At 37.6% G+C, this 20,540-nt stretch overlaps 1 protein-coding gene across 2 annotated transcripts in view; it reads left to right on the top strand.

Annotated features, from left to right (window-relative positions):
- STAM (signal transducing adaptor molecule) overlaps nucleotides 1-11,227 on the top strand; it is a 76,856-nt gene extending 65,629 nt beyond the window's left edge. For both annotated transcript variants that reach the window (XM_019460653.2, XM_053894652.1), the window contains one exon: nucleotides 9,904-11,227. In XM_019460653.2, the coding sequence (XP_019316198.1) occupies nucleotides 9,904-10,135 (232 nt within the window). In that variant the 3' untranslated portion in view covers nucleotides 10,136-11,227. The remainder of the gene's footprint in view (nucleotides 1-9,903) is intronic.
- The last annotated feature ends 9,313 nt before the right edge of the window (nucleotides 11,228-20,540 follow it).

Genomic DNA, 20,540 nt, shown 5'->3' with positions numbered 1-20,540 from the left:
ATACCTATCAAGGTGTATATTTACTATTTTGTTAATTGTTCTCAAAGCTCTTTTCTGTTCCTTTTCTTTGTCTACTCTCTTGTGGTTTGATGGCTTTCTTCATTGTATGTTTAGATTTTTTTTACATTTTCTCTTATGTACTTATTAGAAGTTTTTGCTTTGTGGTTACCATGACATTCACATATAACTTACTATGTATATAACAGTCCGTTTTGAGTTGATAGTAACTTAAATTTGAACACATTCCAAAACTTTACATTTTTCCCACTACCCCCAGTTTTTATATTTTTGATGTGTCATTTTGCACTTTTATTTTAGCATCCCTTAACTAATTATTGCATTTTAATTAATTTTACTCTTTTTGGTTTTTAATCTTCATACTTGCTTTATAAGTGAGTGATCTACCTTTACTATGTTTTTACCTTTCCCAATGAGATTTTTGCTTTTGTATATTTTCTTATTATTAATTGGTGCCATTTCTTTGCATGTTAAAGTCATCCCTTTAGCATTTCTTGAAAAGCCAGGTTTAGTGGTGATTAACTCCTTTAACTTTTGTTTATCTGGAACACTTTTAATCTCTCCTTCAATTTTCAGTGATGATCTTGCTTGATGATTCTTTGTTGGAAGTTTTTTTCTTTTAGCACTATAAATGCTATCTTCTGACCTTCAGTTTCTACAGAAAAATCTGCTGATAGCCTTATGGGGTTTTTCTTGTATGTAATAAGTTGTTTTTCTCTTACTGCTTTTAAGATTTTCTCTTTAACTTTCACTGTTGTAGTTATAATGTGTCCTGGTGTAGATCTTTTGGGTTCATGTCTTTTGAAGCTCTCTGAGCTTCCTGGACCTGTATGTTCATTTCATTCTCCAGATAAGGGGAAGTTTTCAGCTATTATTTCTTCAGAGTAAGTTTTTTGGTCTTTTCTTTCTATCTTCTCCTTCTGGGACCCTGTAATGGGAATGCTATTCTGCTTGATATTTTATTAAAGGTCTTCATTTGTTTTATTTATTTTTTCTTTTTTTCTTTTCTGTTCCTTCTGGATGAGTGCTGTTGCTTTGAATTCCAGTTTGCTGATCAAACTTTGGATTCATCCAGCCTGCTGTTGTACCTGCCTTGTACATTCCAGTTCATTTATTGTATTTTTCAGTTGCATAACTTTTGTTGGGTACTTTCTTATATTTTCTCTCTCTTTGTTCAAGATAAAACTGTTCATCCATTTTTCTTCGAAGTGTGATCAGTTTCTGAGCTTCTTTATGATCATTACTTTGAACTCTATGAGGTTGCTTGTTACAGTTTCATTAATGTCTTTTTCTGATATTTTTTTCTTGTTCTTTCATTGGAACATACTACTCTGTTTCTTCATTTTGCCTGACTTTCCATGTTTGTTTCTTTGTGTTAGGTAGATTAACTACCTCTCTGTCTTGAAGGAGTGGCCTTGTGTGGAGCACAAGAAGCATAATCCCTTCTGAGCAGAGCTTGGTGCTCGCAGGGTGTCCCCTGTGTGGATTGTGCATGCTTGTCTGCTGTGTCAGGGCCCAGTCTGTGGTGTGGGGGTGGGTAGGGCTGGTGCCTGATTGGGCCGTGACTCACAGATGTGCTGCAGTGTGGTGGCAGGCATGGCTCTTGCCCTCACCTGACCATTTCTCATGGCTGTGCTGGTGTGGGCAGAGTTCTTCACTGTGGCTCTAGCTAGCAGTAGGCTAGATAGCTCCAAAATGGTAGCTGCTAACCCTGACATTCTCAAGGTAGGGTGAGGTCACCGATATGGCTCCTACCAGTTTCTCTGTCCCTGGAGAAAGTCCCAACAGTTTCCTGCCTCTCTGGTGGGCACTTCAAGATTAGTAAATATTTCTTGTTTACATAGAGTCCAGGCGCTTTTCAAACTGTTGTTTTAGTGTTGGGTTTTGAGTGAGTCTCCATCTCTAGCTCTTCCAAGAACAAGTTCCCTGAAGTCTGTGGCTTTCCTTGATTAAATCACCATTGTTTTTCCAAAACCCAGCATATTTGGAGCTCTTCTCATGCAGGATCTGAAGGTTGGGGTCCCTGAGCACAGACCCCTCACTATCCAGGGAAGATGTGTGTGTATTTGAGATCTCTCCCAATTGTAGATCACTGTGCCTGGGATGGGGTTCTTTGTCCAGACGGTATCTCTGCCTCTCCTGCCTATCTCAGTGGTATCCTTTTTTGTCCTTTGTTGCAGAGGCTTTATCCAGTTTTCTGGTCTTTTTCAGAGTAAATTATTTCATGGGTTTCATCTTAAACCCAGCCCATAATTTGGTTTTGTTTTTATTTGAGTATGTGATGATACTTGCTAAGGACTTTAATGAAACTTAAATTCAGTAACTATAATTTATTATCTTCCACAAATTTCATATGAAATCTAAATGTTTTTATCATTACTGTTATAGAATTTATAGTTCTGGGATGTGTCTTAAGACAAATATTTCCTTCTTTTTGCCCTACATTGGAATTTAGTATATATCACGGCAAGATAAACCATTTGAAAGGAGAGATACAAGAAGCTATATGCCTCTATGGTTTATGCATCAAGTAGCTGAATATGAAAAGACAGGCCCATGTTTTGGCTATTTATTCTAATGCCTATTCACGTAGTTAAATGATTATGTATGATGAGATTTATAATGATATGTTTTTGCTGCTTCAATGGGAACCTAAACTGAAGTCTTTCTTTTAAAGTGAATAAAAGATAGGCAGTAAGAGTTCAGCAGTGTGTCATTCTAGAAGTCACGATATTCTTCTGACGCACAGCTGAAGTTTCTTGTTGGCACAGGCACAATTTGTAGAAACCTTTCCATTAGTGTTGGAAGTTTCCCAGGAATGCTGCTCTACTAACATCACTGTGTTATTCATTCTCAAGAGTCATACAGGGGATGCTTAGAGATCTTCACATGTCATTTTGTGATCACATCTAGTATTCTGAAGTGACCATAAGAAGAAGGGTAATGGGGAGGCCTGTTATAGCCATTAAAAAACAAGGAATTTACTACTGGGCTATATAGGTTAGGAAAAAAATGTTATGTGTAGCTCTTTCTGTTCTAAGACTTTTTTTTTTTTTAAGTTGAGTTTGGAGGAATATGAATACCCTTAGGTGGGACATAAGCAAATTGGTAGTGAGCAGCTGTTCTTGGAAGAGTAACATCCTTTTTTTTTTTTTAAAACTAGATACAAGGTAGGTAGGTATTGTTGAGAATGTACATAAGGTAACTAGGAACTTCTTCGATACTTTACTGTGGAGCCAGAAGTGCTGCCTCTTTTCCAGCTAGTCCTCTGTTACTGTGTCACATACTGCTCTAGCAACCTTGTTACTAGAGATTGCTTGGGAACAGTTCTTAGGTCAGGGCCTGGAGAAATTGTCCTTGTAAATGAACTAATCTGTTGGTAGGTGCTTGACCTTACATTGTGCTTTAGAGCTGCAGTGTCTTGTTGACTTTTGTCCTCTGTTGCTGTGTCTGCTTCTGCAGTCAGGTCATGGAAATCCCTGGTGCAGGTCCTTCTCTGTAGTCTGGGGCCTCATCTGCTGATACATTGTGGCTGTTAATATCATCTCTCAAGAGATAAATGCACATTTCAGTAGGTGCTTTTTGTAGAACATTTCCTTAAAATATTTAGCCCTTTTTAAAAACCTGGCTAATTCTGTTTATTCTTTAGTTCTTAGAACTTTGTCTTTACTAGACCACCTGTTTTGCCTTCCCTCCTCTCCAGCACTGTTCCTCTTCTGTTGCTGTCACAGGACCCCAGCACACGGTGTACTGTTTTACTGTCACTTTTTAACTTGCTTACATCCCTAAACTATAAACTTGCTTATATCCCTAAACTAAACTATTGAATATGGAGAGCTGGAGCTAAGTCTCTTTCACCTTTTTTTTTTTTTTTTTTTAATGTTTTAATAGGGGGCGGGTGGAGATCGTGAGCAGGGGGGAGGGGCAGAGAGTGGGAGACAGAGAATCCCAAGTAGGCTCTGCACTGTCAGCACAGAACCCAAATGCAAGTCTTGAACTCATGAACTGTGGAATCATGACCTGAGCCGAAATCAAGAGTAGGACGCATAACTGATTGAGCCACCCAGGCCCCTCTTTCACCTTTGTATGCATACTGTGCAGCCCAGAGTTTTACACCTGGTAGGAACTTGGTAAATATTTGATAAATAAATATTTAGTATTGATGGGAATTTCAGGTGCTGTGTTAGGGCCAATGAGATAAATTTTTTAATTTCTTGCAAAGGCTTCACAAAGGCACATACACATATATACACCCATGTATACCATATATTTATAAATATGTAAGAAAATTTGTGGGGTGCCTGGGTGGCTCAGTTGGTTAAGCATCTGACTTCAGCTCAGGTCTTGATCTTGCAGTTTGTGAGTTCAAGCCCTGCGATGGGCTGTGCGCTGACAGCTTGGAGCCCGAGCCAACTTCTGATGCTGTGTCTCCCTCTCTCTTTCTTCCCCTCCACCGCTCATGCTCGCGCTCTCTCTCTCTCTCTCTCTCTCAAAAATAAATAAACATTAAAAAAAAAACTTTAAGAAAACTTGTGTTATGTGTTTAAATGAGGAAATTGATGACAAAATAAATGTAGGATAACAAAATTGGGAAGAGCAAGAATTGGGATTGGAAGTACACCTGATAGAGGTGTGCTGCTTTGTAATTACGAATCATGGTCCATGAGCAATTATTTTGTCTTCTTTTGTCTTCCTGCACCAGTTTACAGGTTTTTAAGTGTCCCTCAGTTCATACCTAGAAGGCAGTTTCTTATTCTTTTACATACACTTTTTGTTCGTGGACAATCACTTGTCCAGATCTCTGTCATCCTATGATGATCTTACTGGTAATTGGGTAAGGTAGTACTGATGCACTTTCCTAAACCACAAGATTATTAGCTAGAACTACCATGTTGTACGTTAGATGACAGCTTGTTCAATCTTATAACTGAAAGTATATACCCTTCATTCAGGATTCCCTCATTTTCCTCAACTCCCAAACCTTAGTAACCACACCTGTCCTCTGAGATTGACTCTTTTGATTTCTACATATAAGTGAAATAATATGGTATTTGTCTTTCTGTGTTTTATTTCACTTAGCATAATGTCTTCAGGTCTCATCCAAGTTGTCACAAATGGCTGAATTTCCTTCTTTCTTGGGCCTGAAGAGTATTCCATTTGTGTGTACCTGTGCGTGTGTGCGTGCACGCATATGCGTGTGTATAAACCCCATATCTGTATCCATTCATCCACTGATGGACACTTAGGTTGTTTCCATACCTTGGCTACTGTGAGTAATGCTGCAGGGTAGGTGGGAGTGCAGATGTCTCTATGAGGTCCCGACTTCAGTTTCTATAGATATATATCCAGAAATGAGATTGCTGGGTCATATGGTAGTTCCATTTTTCATTTTGGGAGGAACCTTCATACTGTTTTCCAGAGTGGCTGCACCAGTTTACATACCCAACAACACTGCACAAGGATTCCCTTTTCTCCACATTCTTGCTAATACTTCTTTTTAATGATCGCCCTTTTAACATGTGTGAGGCGGTATCTCATTATAGTTTTCATTACCATTTCTCTGATGATTAGTGATATTGAGCACTTTCCATGTACGTATTGATCATTTTATGTTTTCTTTGGAAACTGTATATTCAGTTCCTCTGCCCATTTTTTAATTGGGCCGTTAGGGTTTTTTGTTTTTTCTTTCTTCTTTTTTTTGCTGTTGAGTTATAGGAGTTCTTTATATATTGTGGGTATTAACCCCTTATTAGGTACGTGATTTAAAACATTTTTTCCCATTCTATATGTTGCCTTTTAATTTTGTTGATTGGTTTTTTTGCTGCACTTTGTAATTTGATGTAGTCCCACTTGCTGATTTTTATTTTTGTTGCCTACACTTTTGTTATCATCCAAGAAATTGCTGCCAAGACCAGTGTCGAAGAGCTTTTTCTCTGTTTTATTCTAGGAGTTTCAAGTCTTTTTTTGTTTGTTTTTTAATATCTATTTATTTTTGAGACAGAGAGAGAGAGAGACAGAGTGCGAGCAGGGGAAGGGCAGAGAGAGAGGGAGATAGAGAATCGGAAGCAGGCTCCCTGCTCTGAGCTGTCAGCACAGAGCCCGACGTGGGGCTCGAACTCACAGACCACGAGATCATGACCTGAGCCAAAGTCAGCTGCTTAGCTGACTGAGCCACACAGGCACCCTTAGGAGTTTCAGGGCTTAAATACAAATCTTTAATCTGTTTCAAGTTCATTTTTATGAATGGTATAAGACAGAGGTGCAATTTCATTTTTCTGCATGTGGTTATCCAACTCTCCCAACACCATTTATGAGGGAGGCTATCCTTTTTTTATTGAACATTCTCGACTCCCTGGTCAAATGTTAGGTGACCATTGATTTTAGTTTCTTAGCCTCAAGGTGCTTACTGGTTATTAGAGGCAAACACATACAGATTATGTAACGATCACATAAATTACAAATAGAGGTACTTGCAGGATGCTTTAGGAGCCTTGTGGTTTGGGGAATGTTTACAAGAAAATATGCTCAAGCTTGTTATTCTTAGCCTGGAGGAAAAAAGTAAGAAAGATTTTCTGTCATGAGCAAAGACTTTGGTAGTATGAAATGGCTTGATATCCATGGAAGGAGTAAACCAAGGAGTTATAAAAACGTGTGGTACATTTTAAGCATTATCAAATAGTACAGTTTTACTAAAGGATTCAACTCTGGTGGGACAGGGAAGAGATAGGCTTGGAGTTACTGACAAGGACAATGAATGGTCCTAGATATGTTAAGGAGGTTGGGTCCTGTCTGGGAAAGCTCATTAAAGGGCTTCAAGTGGCAATAATATAGATGAATTCTTAGGGGCTAGGTAAGAAGCTGGGTGACTGTATATATTAGACAAAAATGATTGTCTAAAGGATAAAATGATAAGAGATGGGGAAAGTTATTTAGGAGATTGACAAATGATTGCATATGGGTGACAAGGTAGGGAGCTAGGGCAGAGCAGTGATATGAAAGGGAAGTATTGGGTGAATTGCTAGGATCTGCCCTTGGGTGGATGGTGGAACTGTAAATTGAGGTAAAGGGTGTAATACAAAGCAGGAATGATTACAGTAATAGCTGGCATTTATGGGGAGTTTCAGTAAGTACCAGGCACTGTACTTTATGCTTTACATGTGTTAACTCATTTACTCTAATAACCTATGAAGAACCCGTCTTTTATAGATGAGGAGACTGAGGCATGGTGGGTAAGACTAAGGCCCACTTAGATAGGTTACAAAACCAGGCATTTTGGCTCCAGAGCTTACCACTTAGCCTCAACATTTTATCGTACAGGTATTGTGACCCTTACTAATATAAGTAATGACATCAGATCTGACTTCTTCCAGTACTTTATATCTCACAACACAACACATAGATGATAAAGGTTAATGCCTTTAATCATTACTTGAGTGGTTACAGTAGTTGGTGGAACGTGGCAGTAAGTGGATTATCTATGATCATAATGAATTGGTTTAATTTGTGCCAAGTACAAGAGCATTGAATTTACAAATGACTGATTTGTAAACAATGTAACGATTGAAAAGTTTAGAAATAGGCAACATTTTGAAAATTTTGGGCAATTGCCCAGTGCATAGATTGTTTTACATTTTTCATAGAAAGGGTGGGGGAAGAAATCTCAGTATTAAAGCCCTGAGTATTTCTCTTTGTATAGCTAACCTAGTGCCTTGCACATAGTTGAAACTCAGATAGCAGGTTGGGAACGGGGAGAGAGGAAGCAGAGGCAGCAAACAGTTTGAAGGAATGTTTTGGTGGATTAGGAGCCACGCACAGTGGAGGGTGCCTTGGATGGGAGCACTGACACTGATCATTTTCAGCGAGAGGGAAGGCTGAATCTGACAGTGGCATGGTACCGATACTAACTGTGGTCAGGGTAGATCGAAGGCTTCTTTCAGTGCTCCTATATTTCCAGGGAAGTAAGGGAAACAAGGGTATTAAGCTTTCATCTCCCCCACTGCACTGGAACTACTCTTGTCAAGGACTGGTGATTTCTGTATTGTCAGATCCAGTGGTCCCGTCCTTTTTGAAATACTGTCTCCACTTGGCCAGGACCATTCTCTCTTCGTTTTCCTTCCACCTTATTGCCACTCCTCAGTCTTCTTTGCCTAGTGCCTCTTTATCTTTCTTGTTTCTAGGTCTAGGGTTCAAATAAGAAGTATTCACCTAAGTGTTGAGTGAATGATTTATTTCTCAGTAGTCACTCCCTAGGGGATCTCATTCAGGCCTGTGATTCTGAACACGCTGTGTATGCCAATAACTGTTTGATGTATTTCTAGTCCTGACCTCTCATTGGACTCCAGACCCGTCCATTATCTTTTGTGAATCTTCTATGTCTCTCACTTGATGTGTTTACAACTGTACTTTGATTCTCCCTCCCCAAATCTACTGTAATGCTTATCTGTAGTCTTCCTTTCAGTGAATGGCCACTCTACCAGGTACTCCATTCTAAAACCTCAGGCATTCTTGACCACTTCCCATTAGCAAATGTTGATGGCACTACCTTCAAAATCCGCCCTTTCCTCCCCTCTTGACCATGTCCACCATGGCTCTAGCTGACTGTCATCTCTCACATGGACGGCCTCCTTTCAGGTATCCTTGTATCTATCATTGGCGCAAAGTGAGTCTGTTAAAACCTAAGTCAAATTACATCACTCTTCTGTCCAAACCAACCAGTCCGTGTCTTCATCTCACTCAGACAGAATCCTTGTTGTGGTCTCTAAGGCACTATGTATTCAAAGGCTGTCCTCCCCCTTCCTTCTGCCACTAAATGTTATACTGTTCTCCCCTTTGCTCACTCTGCCTCCATCATGGCCTCCTCTTTGTTCCTTGAACATGCCTGGCATTTTTCTCTTCTCTAAGGCTTCTGTATTTGCTCTTCACTTTGCCTGGTACACTTTTCCCCTCCTAGATAATCAGTATGACTCCCTCTCCCACTTTTTTCAGCTCTCTTTTTACTTTTTTTTAATTTAATTTATTTTTATTTATTATTTGTTTTTTTTTTAATTTTTTTTTTATGAAATTTATTGTCAAATTGGTTTCTATACAACACCCAGGGCTCATCCCAACAGGTGCCCTCCTCAGTGCCCATCACCCACTTTCCTCCCCCCCCACCCCCCATCAACCCTCAGTTTGTTTTCAGTATTTAAGAGTCTCTTATGGTTTGCCTCCTTCCCTCTCTGTAACTTTTTTTTTCCCCCCTTCCGCTCCCCACTGGTCTCCTGTTGAGTTTCTCAGGATCCACATATGAGTGAAAACATATGGTATCTGTCTTTCTCTGTATGGCTTATTTCACTTAGCATAACACTCTCCAGTTCCATCCACGTTGCTACGAATGGCCAGATTTCATTCTTTCTCATTGCCAAGTAGTATTCCATTGTATATGTAAACCACATCTTCTTGATATCCATTCATCAGTTGATGGACATTTAGGCTTTTTCCATAATTTGGCTCTCTTTTTAAACGTTGCCTTCCCCTACCACTGTTCTAGACTGGAATCTCTTGTCCCAGGTACCCTTGGTCCTCCTACTTTGCTTTATTTTTCTTCATACCCATTATTACCACTTGACATATTATAAATTTATTACCTTTTTTCTCCTACTAGAATTTAAGCTTCATGATGAGCTCCAAGCTCTTTTTCCTTCTTTCTTTATGATATCCCAGTGCCTAAAATAACAGTGTTTGGCTCTTAGAGGTGTTTAATAAATATTTATGGAATGGATTGATTGGTTGAATGAATGAATGAATGAATGAATGAATGAAAGTTTAATGAATAGCTTTCCTGTTTATCTACATGGCTGTGTAAGTCAGTATTGATCTAATCGAGTGTTTTTTCCCCCTCCACAGCACAATGGTCAGTTCTGTTCAAGGAAATACATACCCCAACCAGGCTTCAGTATATAGTCCTCCTCCTGCCGCTGCTGCTGCTACTGCCGATGTCACTATATACCAGAATGCAGGAACTAATATGTCCCAGGTGCCAAACTATAATTTAACATCATCATCGTTGCCTCAACCCGGAGGCAGTCAACAGCCACCTCAGCCACAGCAACCATATTCTCAGAAGGCTCTGCTATAGGACTTGGGATTCCTCTTTGTGGCAAATACCTGCTAAAAGCCGCTGACAATGTTATGAGATTCTTTAATATCTTAAGGTTTGTTTATCCTCAGCTTATAGGAATCTATCTTGGTCTACAAGTTCCAATATTCAAGAAGGTAGAACTCTCTTCAATTTGCACTGACTTTTTAGAGGTTCTCCCTTCCCCCGCCCCCTAGAGGAATGAAACTACTTACAACATTTAATTCCTTTCATAATATGAAAGAATTGATACAAGATTATTTGTCTCATGAAATTACCTGGTCTGCAAAAAGTCAAACTTAAAAACACTGTTGTGGCAAACGTTATGTACATATACTGCTGTGTGACTTCATTAGTGGCCATTTTGAATCACAATGGTGATCATGTGAATATATTTAACACTGTTAAATTAATTTACATTGCTATTTTATTTTAATCATGAACAACTACCATGTTTCATAATGTTTTGTGTAAATTTAAGGTAATTACACTATCCCTTTAAACTGCAAGAGAACAAAGCTGTAGCATATTTACGTGAAGGCATTATGCTGTCCATGTTCCAGTTTCACATTAAACTGAACCTTCCTTTGACTACTTGTGAGCTAAACATACGTATTTTACGTCTTTCTGTAGCCTCTGTGTACTACTAGCTGTCATCACACCAGCGTACAGGAGCTAAATTTTTGGTGCAATTATAGCAAATGATGATGTTCCCTTTTACACTTTGACATTTCGGCATGACATTTCAGGATATTGTGGGACCACGAGACAAAATTAAGTAGGATCACATTCTTTATATCTTATTTTTAAAGGAATAATGTTGGTTTACTTTTTCCTAGTTGAAGATAGAAATTAGATTTCTGAGCTGTATACTGTGTTTCTTGGTGGCAGTGACACCAAAGATAGAGGCAATGGATAGAAAGTTTTAAACTGGAAAGAAAACATGAATTACACTACATTTTCAAAGTCTCTTGTAATTATTTAGGATATAAACAAAATTTGACTCATCTGTCTTTTCCCACTAGTAGTCTTTTAAATATGTCTTTAACACATTGTATCCTTTAATTGTTCATTAAAATGGATATAAGTAGATGTTTCAAAGTCTTCTATATTCCTGGTTTTGCTTCATAGTTTGTATATTTATTCTTCTCTTTCAGACTGGACTTTTGGGGCTCTTCTCTCGTAAAGTTCTAATGGGATTATTTTGGCTTCCTATTCAGGAGTATTTGTGAGCAAAGGCTTTCCTTTTGATCTGTATGAAATACGTTTTCCACCGACATTTTAATCTTAAATATTTATCATTTCCGTAGTTGTGCTATACTGTTATTTAACACTGTTTAAACAACTGAAAAATTGAGTTCAGGATTATATTAAATGAGTTGACCTAACGTGCTTCATACCATACGTGAAAATTTAATGTGTATTTTCTAAGATCGCAGTCAGGTAGCTTGTTCCTTTCCTTTTTGACAAACGATCCCATCTGTGGCAAGTAATCTCAATGGTGACTCATGTTGGAGGTTCACGTTTACAGCATCATCTTCACCTCCGATATGTCATCCTAGTGGTTTGTTTTCCTCAGTTTATTTGTTTTGTTTGTTTTATTTTTTGTGTTTTCCTGCATGTAGAGGATGTTGCCCTCAAATAGTAATTTTAAAACTTGAATTCACATTTTCCATTAAAATTTTTAATATATTGCTTCTTGATAAACATTATCAAACAGATTATAATCTTTTTCATTCCAACTTGAATATTCTAACTGATAGACCTTTTCCCAAGTCACATTGTATTTTTCTGTCTTTTGATGAATTTCTCTTTACCAAACTGGCACATGTATCATTTTCCCAGTTTATCTTGAGATCCTTCATGCTGTAACATCATTTACGTAGTTTCTGGTATACTTTTTGCCCTGTAAAAGTGAATGAATGGTGAAATGAAAAAAAGCTGCCCTTATTGCAGTGTATATACATTTTTCTTACTTATTACATTACTAGGCTTCAAAGAATACTTAAAAACTGATACTATGTTAGTTTGTGCTTTACGTTTATTTGGTATAAAAATACCAGATGGAAAAATTCCAGTGGAGAGGAACCCCAGGATTTGTCGTCATTCAGATGACATGGCAAGGATAGAAATAGGAAAGGACCAGTTAGGAGCATAAATAAATGATTTTGTTCTTAAACCAGCGTATGTATCATACTTTCAAAAAGTCTTTTTAAAATATGACTGTCTCCCCCTTTTTAAGGAAGAGAATTATTTATAAAATGAATTGACTATAATGTTGATTTCTGTGAAGCAAATTTTACTTCTCAGTTTATTGCCTTTATAAAATTTGAGTGTGTGTGCATAAACAGTGACATCTAAATGGAAAAATTCAGCCAGTTACTGTCTAGTATAAGTAACTGACAAACCCTACAGCCAGTTGGATGTGATAATATATCAGTGCCACAAACCTGCTAGGACTCATGTATAGTGTGTACTTACTGTGAATTTATAGTCTTTCCATCTCAAGGATCGTCCCTCTCTGTTCTTCTCCTACTCAGCAAGGGACCATGTTAGGGATATAAGAGATCCCCATCATTGTGTTCATAACTTCTGGAACTTTTTTTCTATACCTTTTAATTTTTGTATTTAAAATGCTTAATAGGCCACTAACATTATTTTTAGTACAGTTTTCATGTATATATCACATGTATAATTCATCTCAGGATACCTTTAGTCCAAAGCTTTAAGTTTATATAAGACAAATTAGTGTCCTGTGTGATAAACTATGCAACTATAAGAACTATATATTATTTTCTAAAATGAGGTCCATTAGTATTACTGGTCAAATTTTCATCTGTTTAATACTTTAAAATCACTGTTTTCTTTTTCTCATCTTTTTCCTTACCAGTTGTACTAGTAATTATAGCTTTCTGTTATATTACTTCTTAAATATTTAATAACAAAACCGTAAAGTTTTCATTCTTACATCATTTTCTTTTCCTTTTTTTTTTAAATCATTTAACTGCCTGCACCCCTTAGAATAAAATATATAGAAGAAACTTACCTCAATATTTTCTGAGGCCTTTATGTTCAGTTATCTTTTACTTGAGAATCATGTTTCGATTACGTATTCTTGTCAAGTGTCTAGATTACTTTCTATACTATTTATGATGACATCTTCTCCCCCCAGTTTTTAATCATAGCTATCTGACTTTTATGTATTCTTTTGTAGTGTGATCTTCATTTGAAATTATAAAACTTCAGTAATTTTTTCTGAAGTTTTCCTAGATTCAACATTTTGTTTTCTTATGTTCTAGAGCATTTTGAATCTCAGTATTTAAAATCTTAGATTCCCTTGCTGAACAAAATCTAGCAATTTATTTGTGATAACTTGGGGTCATTCTGTCCTTTGCTGATTGTCTGACTCTAACGTATCCTAATACTTCTCACTACCACGATTGCCTGTTTGCTGCTGCTTATAGACTCACAGAATTTCTGATGAGGATTACATATTAAATTATTGAGTCAGCATTCTCTCAGATAAAAGCAAAGGGATTGCTTTTAATGACCTTCTGGTGGTCAGAAACTTCAAAAAAAAAAAAAGTTATGTCTATTTGAAAGAAGAATTGTACCCCAATTTTTTTTATCTGATACCTCTATTTTTAAGTATAAAGCTTCAGGATACATATGTATATATATTTACAAATTGTACAGGTTCTACTGTTGTACCTTATACAGCACTTTGAAAAAATAGACATCTTAGAAAGGTGAGGGAAGAAATATTAATAGAAATTCTACTGGTTTCTTCCTGTATCTCTGGTTCATTTTGTCTGTGTCCTAGGATGAAGGAAATTTGCGCCTTTACAAAAAATAGCCTCCTTTCCCCCTCATTCAAGCCAAAATAACGACTTTTTAAGTAGCTTTTAGAAACGTAATCAGTAATGAAAGGACTTTATGTTTCTGGATGCATGCATTTTGGCATGTTTATTTTAAAAGACTTCTCATAACCTTATAGTCATATCTTAAGATATTGAAATCACTGAAGAGAAAGGAAAATCCTTTCTTCTTGAAAGTTCTAATTGTTAATTATTTTTCTCAAGTTGGTTACCAAATTGGAATAAGACCAAATAAAATTGATAACCACAGCCAAGTTAGAAGTATGTGCAAGTTACAATAATGTAACCATCAGATTATTCAATAGCTTGTTTATGGCCTTACATTATTTTGGTTGGTTCATGGCTTTTAAAAAACAGAGTAAATGTAATCCATTGTTTTCTGTGGCGGGATATAGGAAGTTTTTTAAGTGAAAGATCATGACATATCTTGTTACTTTAAAAAGAGATATGGTATATAAACAGTTGAGAAGGTTTTCAATTAATTATGTATAATAGCTAGCCAGTTTAGATGCCAGATATGATGAAAGATCCACGTGATAGGGTTGTTTTCCTCAGAATCAGAAGCACACAAAAATACCCATATACTGTTTTAGTTAGAATTTGTCCCTCTTCCCTCAGAGAATGGAATGTTTAAATATAAGTATCTCTGATATTCTGTAATTTAAAAATACAGTGATAACACACTTCAAATGCGTTGCTGAAAATGACTGAAGAAGTTGGAATCGAGTGTACAGGTAAATGCACTTACTTTTTACCAAAGAGGCTTCACTGTCACAAGTCCATTTCTATAAAGGGTGGATGGCACATGATAAAACAGTTTGATTAATTTGCGTTGTGAAATGTCTCCGTCTGTGACCACATGGATTTCTTGTGAAGAAAGTGGTGGTACTTTTTGATTGAGAAGAGTGAGGATAAGAACTAAATTAGATTGTAGTTTACTGGAGTTCTTTTCTGCTCTCAAGTGGAAATTTCAGTTCATTGCCCTAGGAAATCAGAGGACTGGATTTTGACCCGGATATATATCTTTTGTCAAAAGAAGATCTTATTAGATAGGTGATCCTGGGCAGTTCCGTGAATCTCTCTGGGCAGCCTTCTTATTTATAAACTGTAGTGTTCGTGTAACTACAGAAGCCTTTGAAGCTTGCAGAAATTCTGTGCTTTAGATCCTCTGCCTCTGCCTACCTTAAATATCCCTGCCTTTCAGCCTGAATAACACCTGTGCCAGCGCAGTTACCCTGTCATGGTAGAGAAGGAAACAGGATGGGATGGGGTAGCATACTGTGGTACTGACACTTGGGGACGTGATTTCTGGCATTCGTAATATACTTCCTGAAGGTAATTGGACATGTTATTTCTATTAGCAAATTCTTGAGGCTTTTGGTTATGTTTGAGTGACCTCACCAGGAACATCTGCATTCCAGATAGAAGTGCTTTTATTTAATGGTACTTTCGTTTTCACTGGTGCTGATTTGGGGGTTGGGGGATTAGTAATTACAGCTCTGAAGCCTATACTGTTTTTGTATATTGCTTCAGCCTGAATGAGATACGGGTATCATCAGACTAAATAAAGTGTTGCTGTTCTCGACGTCCTCATAGACACAGTAGTACCATTGGTCTCAATGACTGAAAATGATGAAGGAGGCCACGTGCTACACTTGCCATCCTTCAGCTGTTTTGTTTACTTCGTAAGCAGATTGCTTGAGACGTTAAAGTGCTTGGCTGAGAGCCTGTTTCTAATATTCCAAGTAAGATGCAGAATCAGCAGTGGCATTTTTTTGTATCACAAATATTTGGCCTAGAAAAATGCCATTATACATTGTTTTGTTACAAGTTATCATTATAAAAAACATTAGCTGTTAAAGGTTTTTTTTTTCCCCAGTCAACCTTCTTCTTGTGTGCCAGTTACATGTGTCCTTTTATGTAGTTCTATAAGACATTTCTTTCTTTTTTTTTAATTTTTTTTATTTCAGAGTTTATTTTTGCAAAGGAATATAATAGAATAATATCCCCCAACCAACCCCATCTTCATGCTGGGAAAGATGGCTCTGCCTCCTGACAAATGGACTTACATTAAAGTCACAAACAAAAAAGTTATCTCTGAGGTATAGGAATGTGCAGTTCCTGGCCTCCCCCAAAATCCCCACTGGGACAATTTTTTTCTGTAGAACATTTCTAAGAATAACGTGTTTTAGCTTTCTTGTACTTTAGAAGACTAGATACCTTGCTAGTATTAGAAAAGTCTGTTTACTAAATTAGTTTATGCTATTTAATGGAATCTGGTAAAGAAGGCCTAAACCAAGTATTTAATAAAGTGGAAAAGAAATAAGCTTTGTAGAGCTCTTTTTTGTAGAAGGGGAAATATATTTTTCCAGTTGATTATCACTGATTGTGTCAGAGGGAATAGTCACTGCCCTGTGTAGAGCCTTTTTTGCTGTCTCATGCTAATGTTTTCAAGAATAGTCTCAGAAATGAATACTTCTTGGGATTTACCAAAAAAATGTTCTTTATCTTACATCACAGTAGAGGTTAATTTTGTCTTTGTACAGTTAATATATTTTTCTTCTTTATAAAAGCTTACTTAGATTCTGATTGGTTTTAGTGAAGTGTTTTGAAATCAAAACATCAGGACAATTTCATTTCATTCATGTGGTTGCCAAACATTGATTTACATGGAGGGGGGCATTTAGGCCAATGTACTTGAAATGAGAAGACTCCCAGTGCCTGGAACGGAAATACATCAGGCTGCAGGCTAAATTACTGTGCTTTTGTTTACTCCATTAAACCAGGAATATTTCTTCCCTGCGTGCCTTTCATGTATTTGAAAGATGATAATTTCCTTAAGGTTTTTAGCATGATAGGAGCAAAAATGTTTTTATTTAACTTTCATCCAGCATTTGTTTGTATGTAACTCTTCTGACTGGTATATTTGAATGGCAGAAAATCCCCCCAGATTTTTATTTGCTGAAGAATACTCACTCAAACATGGTCCTGCTGATGCCTTCGGTAGGGAAAATTTTAAATTAAGCAGTGTCCAGTGTATGCTTAGGTTTGTTTTATGTATAATTCTGAATGGTCAGAGAAATTGTTTTCAAAAATTAAGCAGAAGAGGGTAATGAGAATAATAGCTAAATAAGCTGAGTTTAGGTCCTATGTTTTAGCACTTTTGTCAAAAGTAAACATTTTGAGATTAAAAACGTTGAAGTGCTATTTTCCATATTTGACCAAGAGATAAGCATCACTAAATTAAAACTGAGTAGCATGATCTAAATACTATGTTTAATATCTTAAAAGTAACATCTCTAAAATTTTTTTCCCACTGATTCATGGCTTATTAATCAAATGTTGTTTATAACTCATTGTTTTCTAGATATTTATTCCAGGAGCTGTGGTTTGAGAAATATAAGTTCTCTACAGAATGCTTAAAATCCCCTTAAGAGAAACCTGAACATGGGCATTTGTTTCTAAGAGTTGACTCTTGTATATTGGACTTTGTTGTAATTAATTCGAACTAGGGTTCGTAATAGCATATAGTGAATTCTGCTCTAATGCAAATATGTTTTCTAAAAATCATGTTTGGCATCATTGGGCAATAAAAAAGCCTTAGCATTTATGCGAAAAACAGGATTAGAGGCACAACACTCCAAAATTTCAGCACTGACACACTTAAGAATAAAGATAGGGATCTGATTAAAAAAACAGCACAGTTTTACATGTTTAATGGTTAATAAATATATAAGTATTACAATATGGCACTTTACTTTGAAAAGGACCTGGAGTGTACCTGTGGAAGTAGGTGTCAGAAGGGTCGTGGCCTGTGGGTTTTGGGAAGGTGGGAGGCAGGGCTGCTGGAATCTGAGGGCACGATGTGACCCCATGTGCTGGGGCGGGGGAGTGAGACTCAGCCCTGGCAGTGACCTGGGGACACAGCTGCTGGTGGCAGGGGTGTATGTGTCTTCTGTGTATTCCTGCATGGCTCCACTCAAGGGGCGTGGTTTTCTCTGTTTCATTTCATGTTTCTTCTGGATGAAATCCTGCAGGAGCCAACTGAAATTTGCATTTTGCTCATATTGTTTCTTAGCATACCAGTCTGCAACAAGTAAGTGTTTTCCAAATCATCATTATGTCAGAACTGACTCTGAAAGTGATATAGAGATGGAAAATGAATGGCTAGTAACCATTTATTTCTAACTTCAGAAATACTCCTTTTAAGCTCTGAAGTGATTGGTAAGAATTATGGACATCTAGGATACAAAGCTTTCTTCCTCCTTGGCAGATCAGAAACTATCCCAGTTGAAGATGTGAGCATGTTTAGATGCAAATAATTAGGTATTTTGCTTAATAGAATCTGTGAGAAATTGTATGCCCTACATACATAATCCTGCCCTATCTCCCCACCCCCTCAAAAGAGGGAAAGAAAAGAAAATTAAGGATTTAATTTTGCAATAACTGGGCATAGCCATTATATCGTTTTCACTGATTTTTGCTTATTAAGTATTGATTTGCTTTTCATTTAGTTGACTTTTGAGTATATACAAGATTTTCAAGTTTTACTAACTGTTTTTTAAATTTTTACGTGTCAGCACTAAATATGGTAGGTATTTAAACATTTACCTTAAATACTTTAGTACCTTTACAAATCCACAAATGTGGATGCAGGTTATTTACAAATTTATTTTCATATCAACAGATAAACTTAACTAAAAAGTGAGCAATAAAAAAGCACACTAGTGGTTTCATTCTGTCAGAACGTAATTGTTACACAGTATGTTATGAGGTCTTTTGACCTTCATCATTCCTAATTGCTCCCCTAAAGCTTATTTGTAACCTGGTACTAGGACACATTTGAGGAACAATGTTGAACCTGGTGATTAGGGTGCTGGGCTAGGATCTAAACCCTGTCAAAGCCATGATGTAACCAAAGGATAGCATTGTGTTCATGGTGTTTTGAAGTTCTATACCCCCGATGCTTCCCCAGGAAAACGTACTCAAGAGTCCAAACTTGGATGCCAGAAGCGTATCTCCCAGCTCTGCTGGGTTCAGAGACGTGCAGCTGCCCATAAACCATGGCACTTAACCTCATTTCCACCCTCGGAGTACCCATTCTGCACCAGTTTGCTCTCAGATCCTGAGATCCGGAGAGAAATCTACTGGTCGTCTTCACCATTTTCACAGCTTGCAGCATCAGATCTTGTTTTCGCCCTACCCAATCCATTGGAGGACTAAGGACAGTCCCATGGCTCCTTTCTCTCCCCAGAACAACTTTCTGTGGTTTTCTAATTGCAAGTGTGAGCACCAGGCCTGAACTGAAACAGAGGCCCCAGGCAGGCTGATTTGATGTCTGTTCCCATATGATAATTCCAAAATTTGTTTACCTTTATTTCACAGAAAGGCTACAAGTTATATACTCACCCAGGGAATCCAGAGCCCAGTTCCCATCATCGGAGTGGTTTAGCTTCTGTTGTTGGTACTTGGCCCTCCGGGGGGAGGAGAGGAGGAAGGAGGTGGAAAGGGGTGGGCTTTCTCCTCACCCCCAGCACCAGTCTTCCCCTATAATACCCTCTCTTGTGGGTTTCAAAAGTTAATGCAATATTTTCATTTCCTTGATGACTCCAGCAATTTGAGGGCATTTTCTATCTTAATTCACCTCTAGGGAGCACCGAGGTAAAGTAGTTCCCATTTTTGCCCTTTCTTGCTTTTCATTCATACTTGGGGAAGATAGCAGATGTATGAGAGAATGAAGTAAAATGATCAGAAGAACATACACATTTTCTTCTTGACATTTAAGAGTTGGGGGAAGAGAGTAAAGAAAAAGAGGCAATCTTCCCTGCTTCCTTCTCAGACTGTCCTTTAGTGAGACAAAAGGTGGGCATGGGGTGGGGTTGAAAGGAAAGGCTTGGAGGGGAGATTCTTGGACCCCAAGAAAAGCCTTTTTTCCCTGGTCAGTCCAGAACATGGTCAGTTCTGAAGAACTACAGTGATGGAGCTCCCGAAAACTTAGAAAGTAAAGGAAATAAGATTACCCTTTGTGTTCAAACAGGACAATTGATACAGAACGAAGCACAATGGAAGAATAGGCACCTTAAAGCAGAGGTTAAAAACTGACGGCTCAGCCAGATCCTGCCAGTATGTTTTATTTGGCCTGCATGGAGTTAGTTTCTTTAAAAATGGATGTTATATTAAGACTAGGTGATTTCCCATGTAAAAGATTTTTGGCTCCTTGGGGGAAAAAAATGATCTAACCCCATGAGGCCTATATTATCCCACAGCTGGCCATTCAATCTCTGGTTTGCCACTGAGCCCTCCATTTCTTAAAACTTGTGCCCTTTTAATTGTCAAAGAGAACCAGAGCCAGGTATTTAGTTAATAGGACACAGATTTTAATCAGAAACTTACAGTCTAGGACAAGTGACTTCAGTTTAAAACTGGGCTCAATTCAGAATACAATAAGGACAACTAGGGAGTTATAGCTGAGGAGTAGGGGTGGGGGAGACCCATAGATGGAAAATTTCTGGGAAATGACATCAAGG

The sequence above is a fragment of the Panthera pardus genome, unplaced genomic scaffold (genome assembly GCF_024362965.1).
Source record: "Panthera pardus isolate Hobbes unplaced genomic scaffold, ASM2436296v1 HiC_scaffold_6, whole genome shotgun sequence".
In the NCBI taxonomy this organism is placed as follows: Eukaryota; Metazoa; Chordata; class Mammalia; order Carnivora; family Felidae; genus Panthera; species Panthera pardus.
The sequence above is the reverse complement of the archived record's forward strand: the minus strand, read 5'-3'. Positions and strand labels throughout refer to the sequence as shown.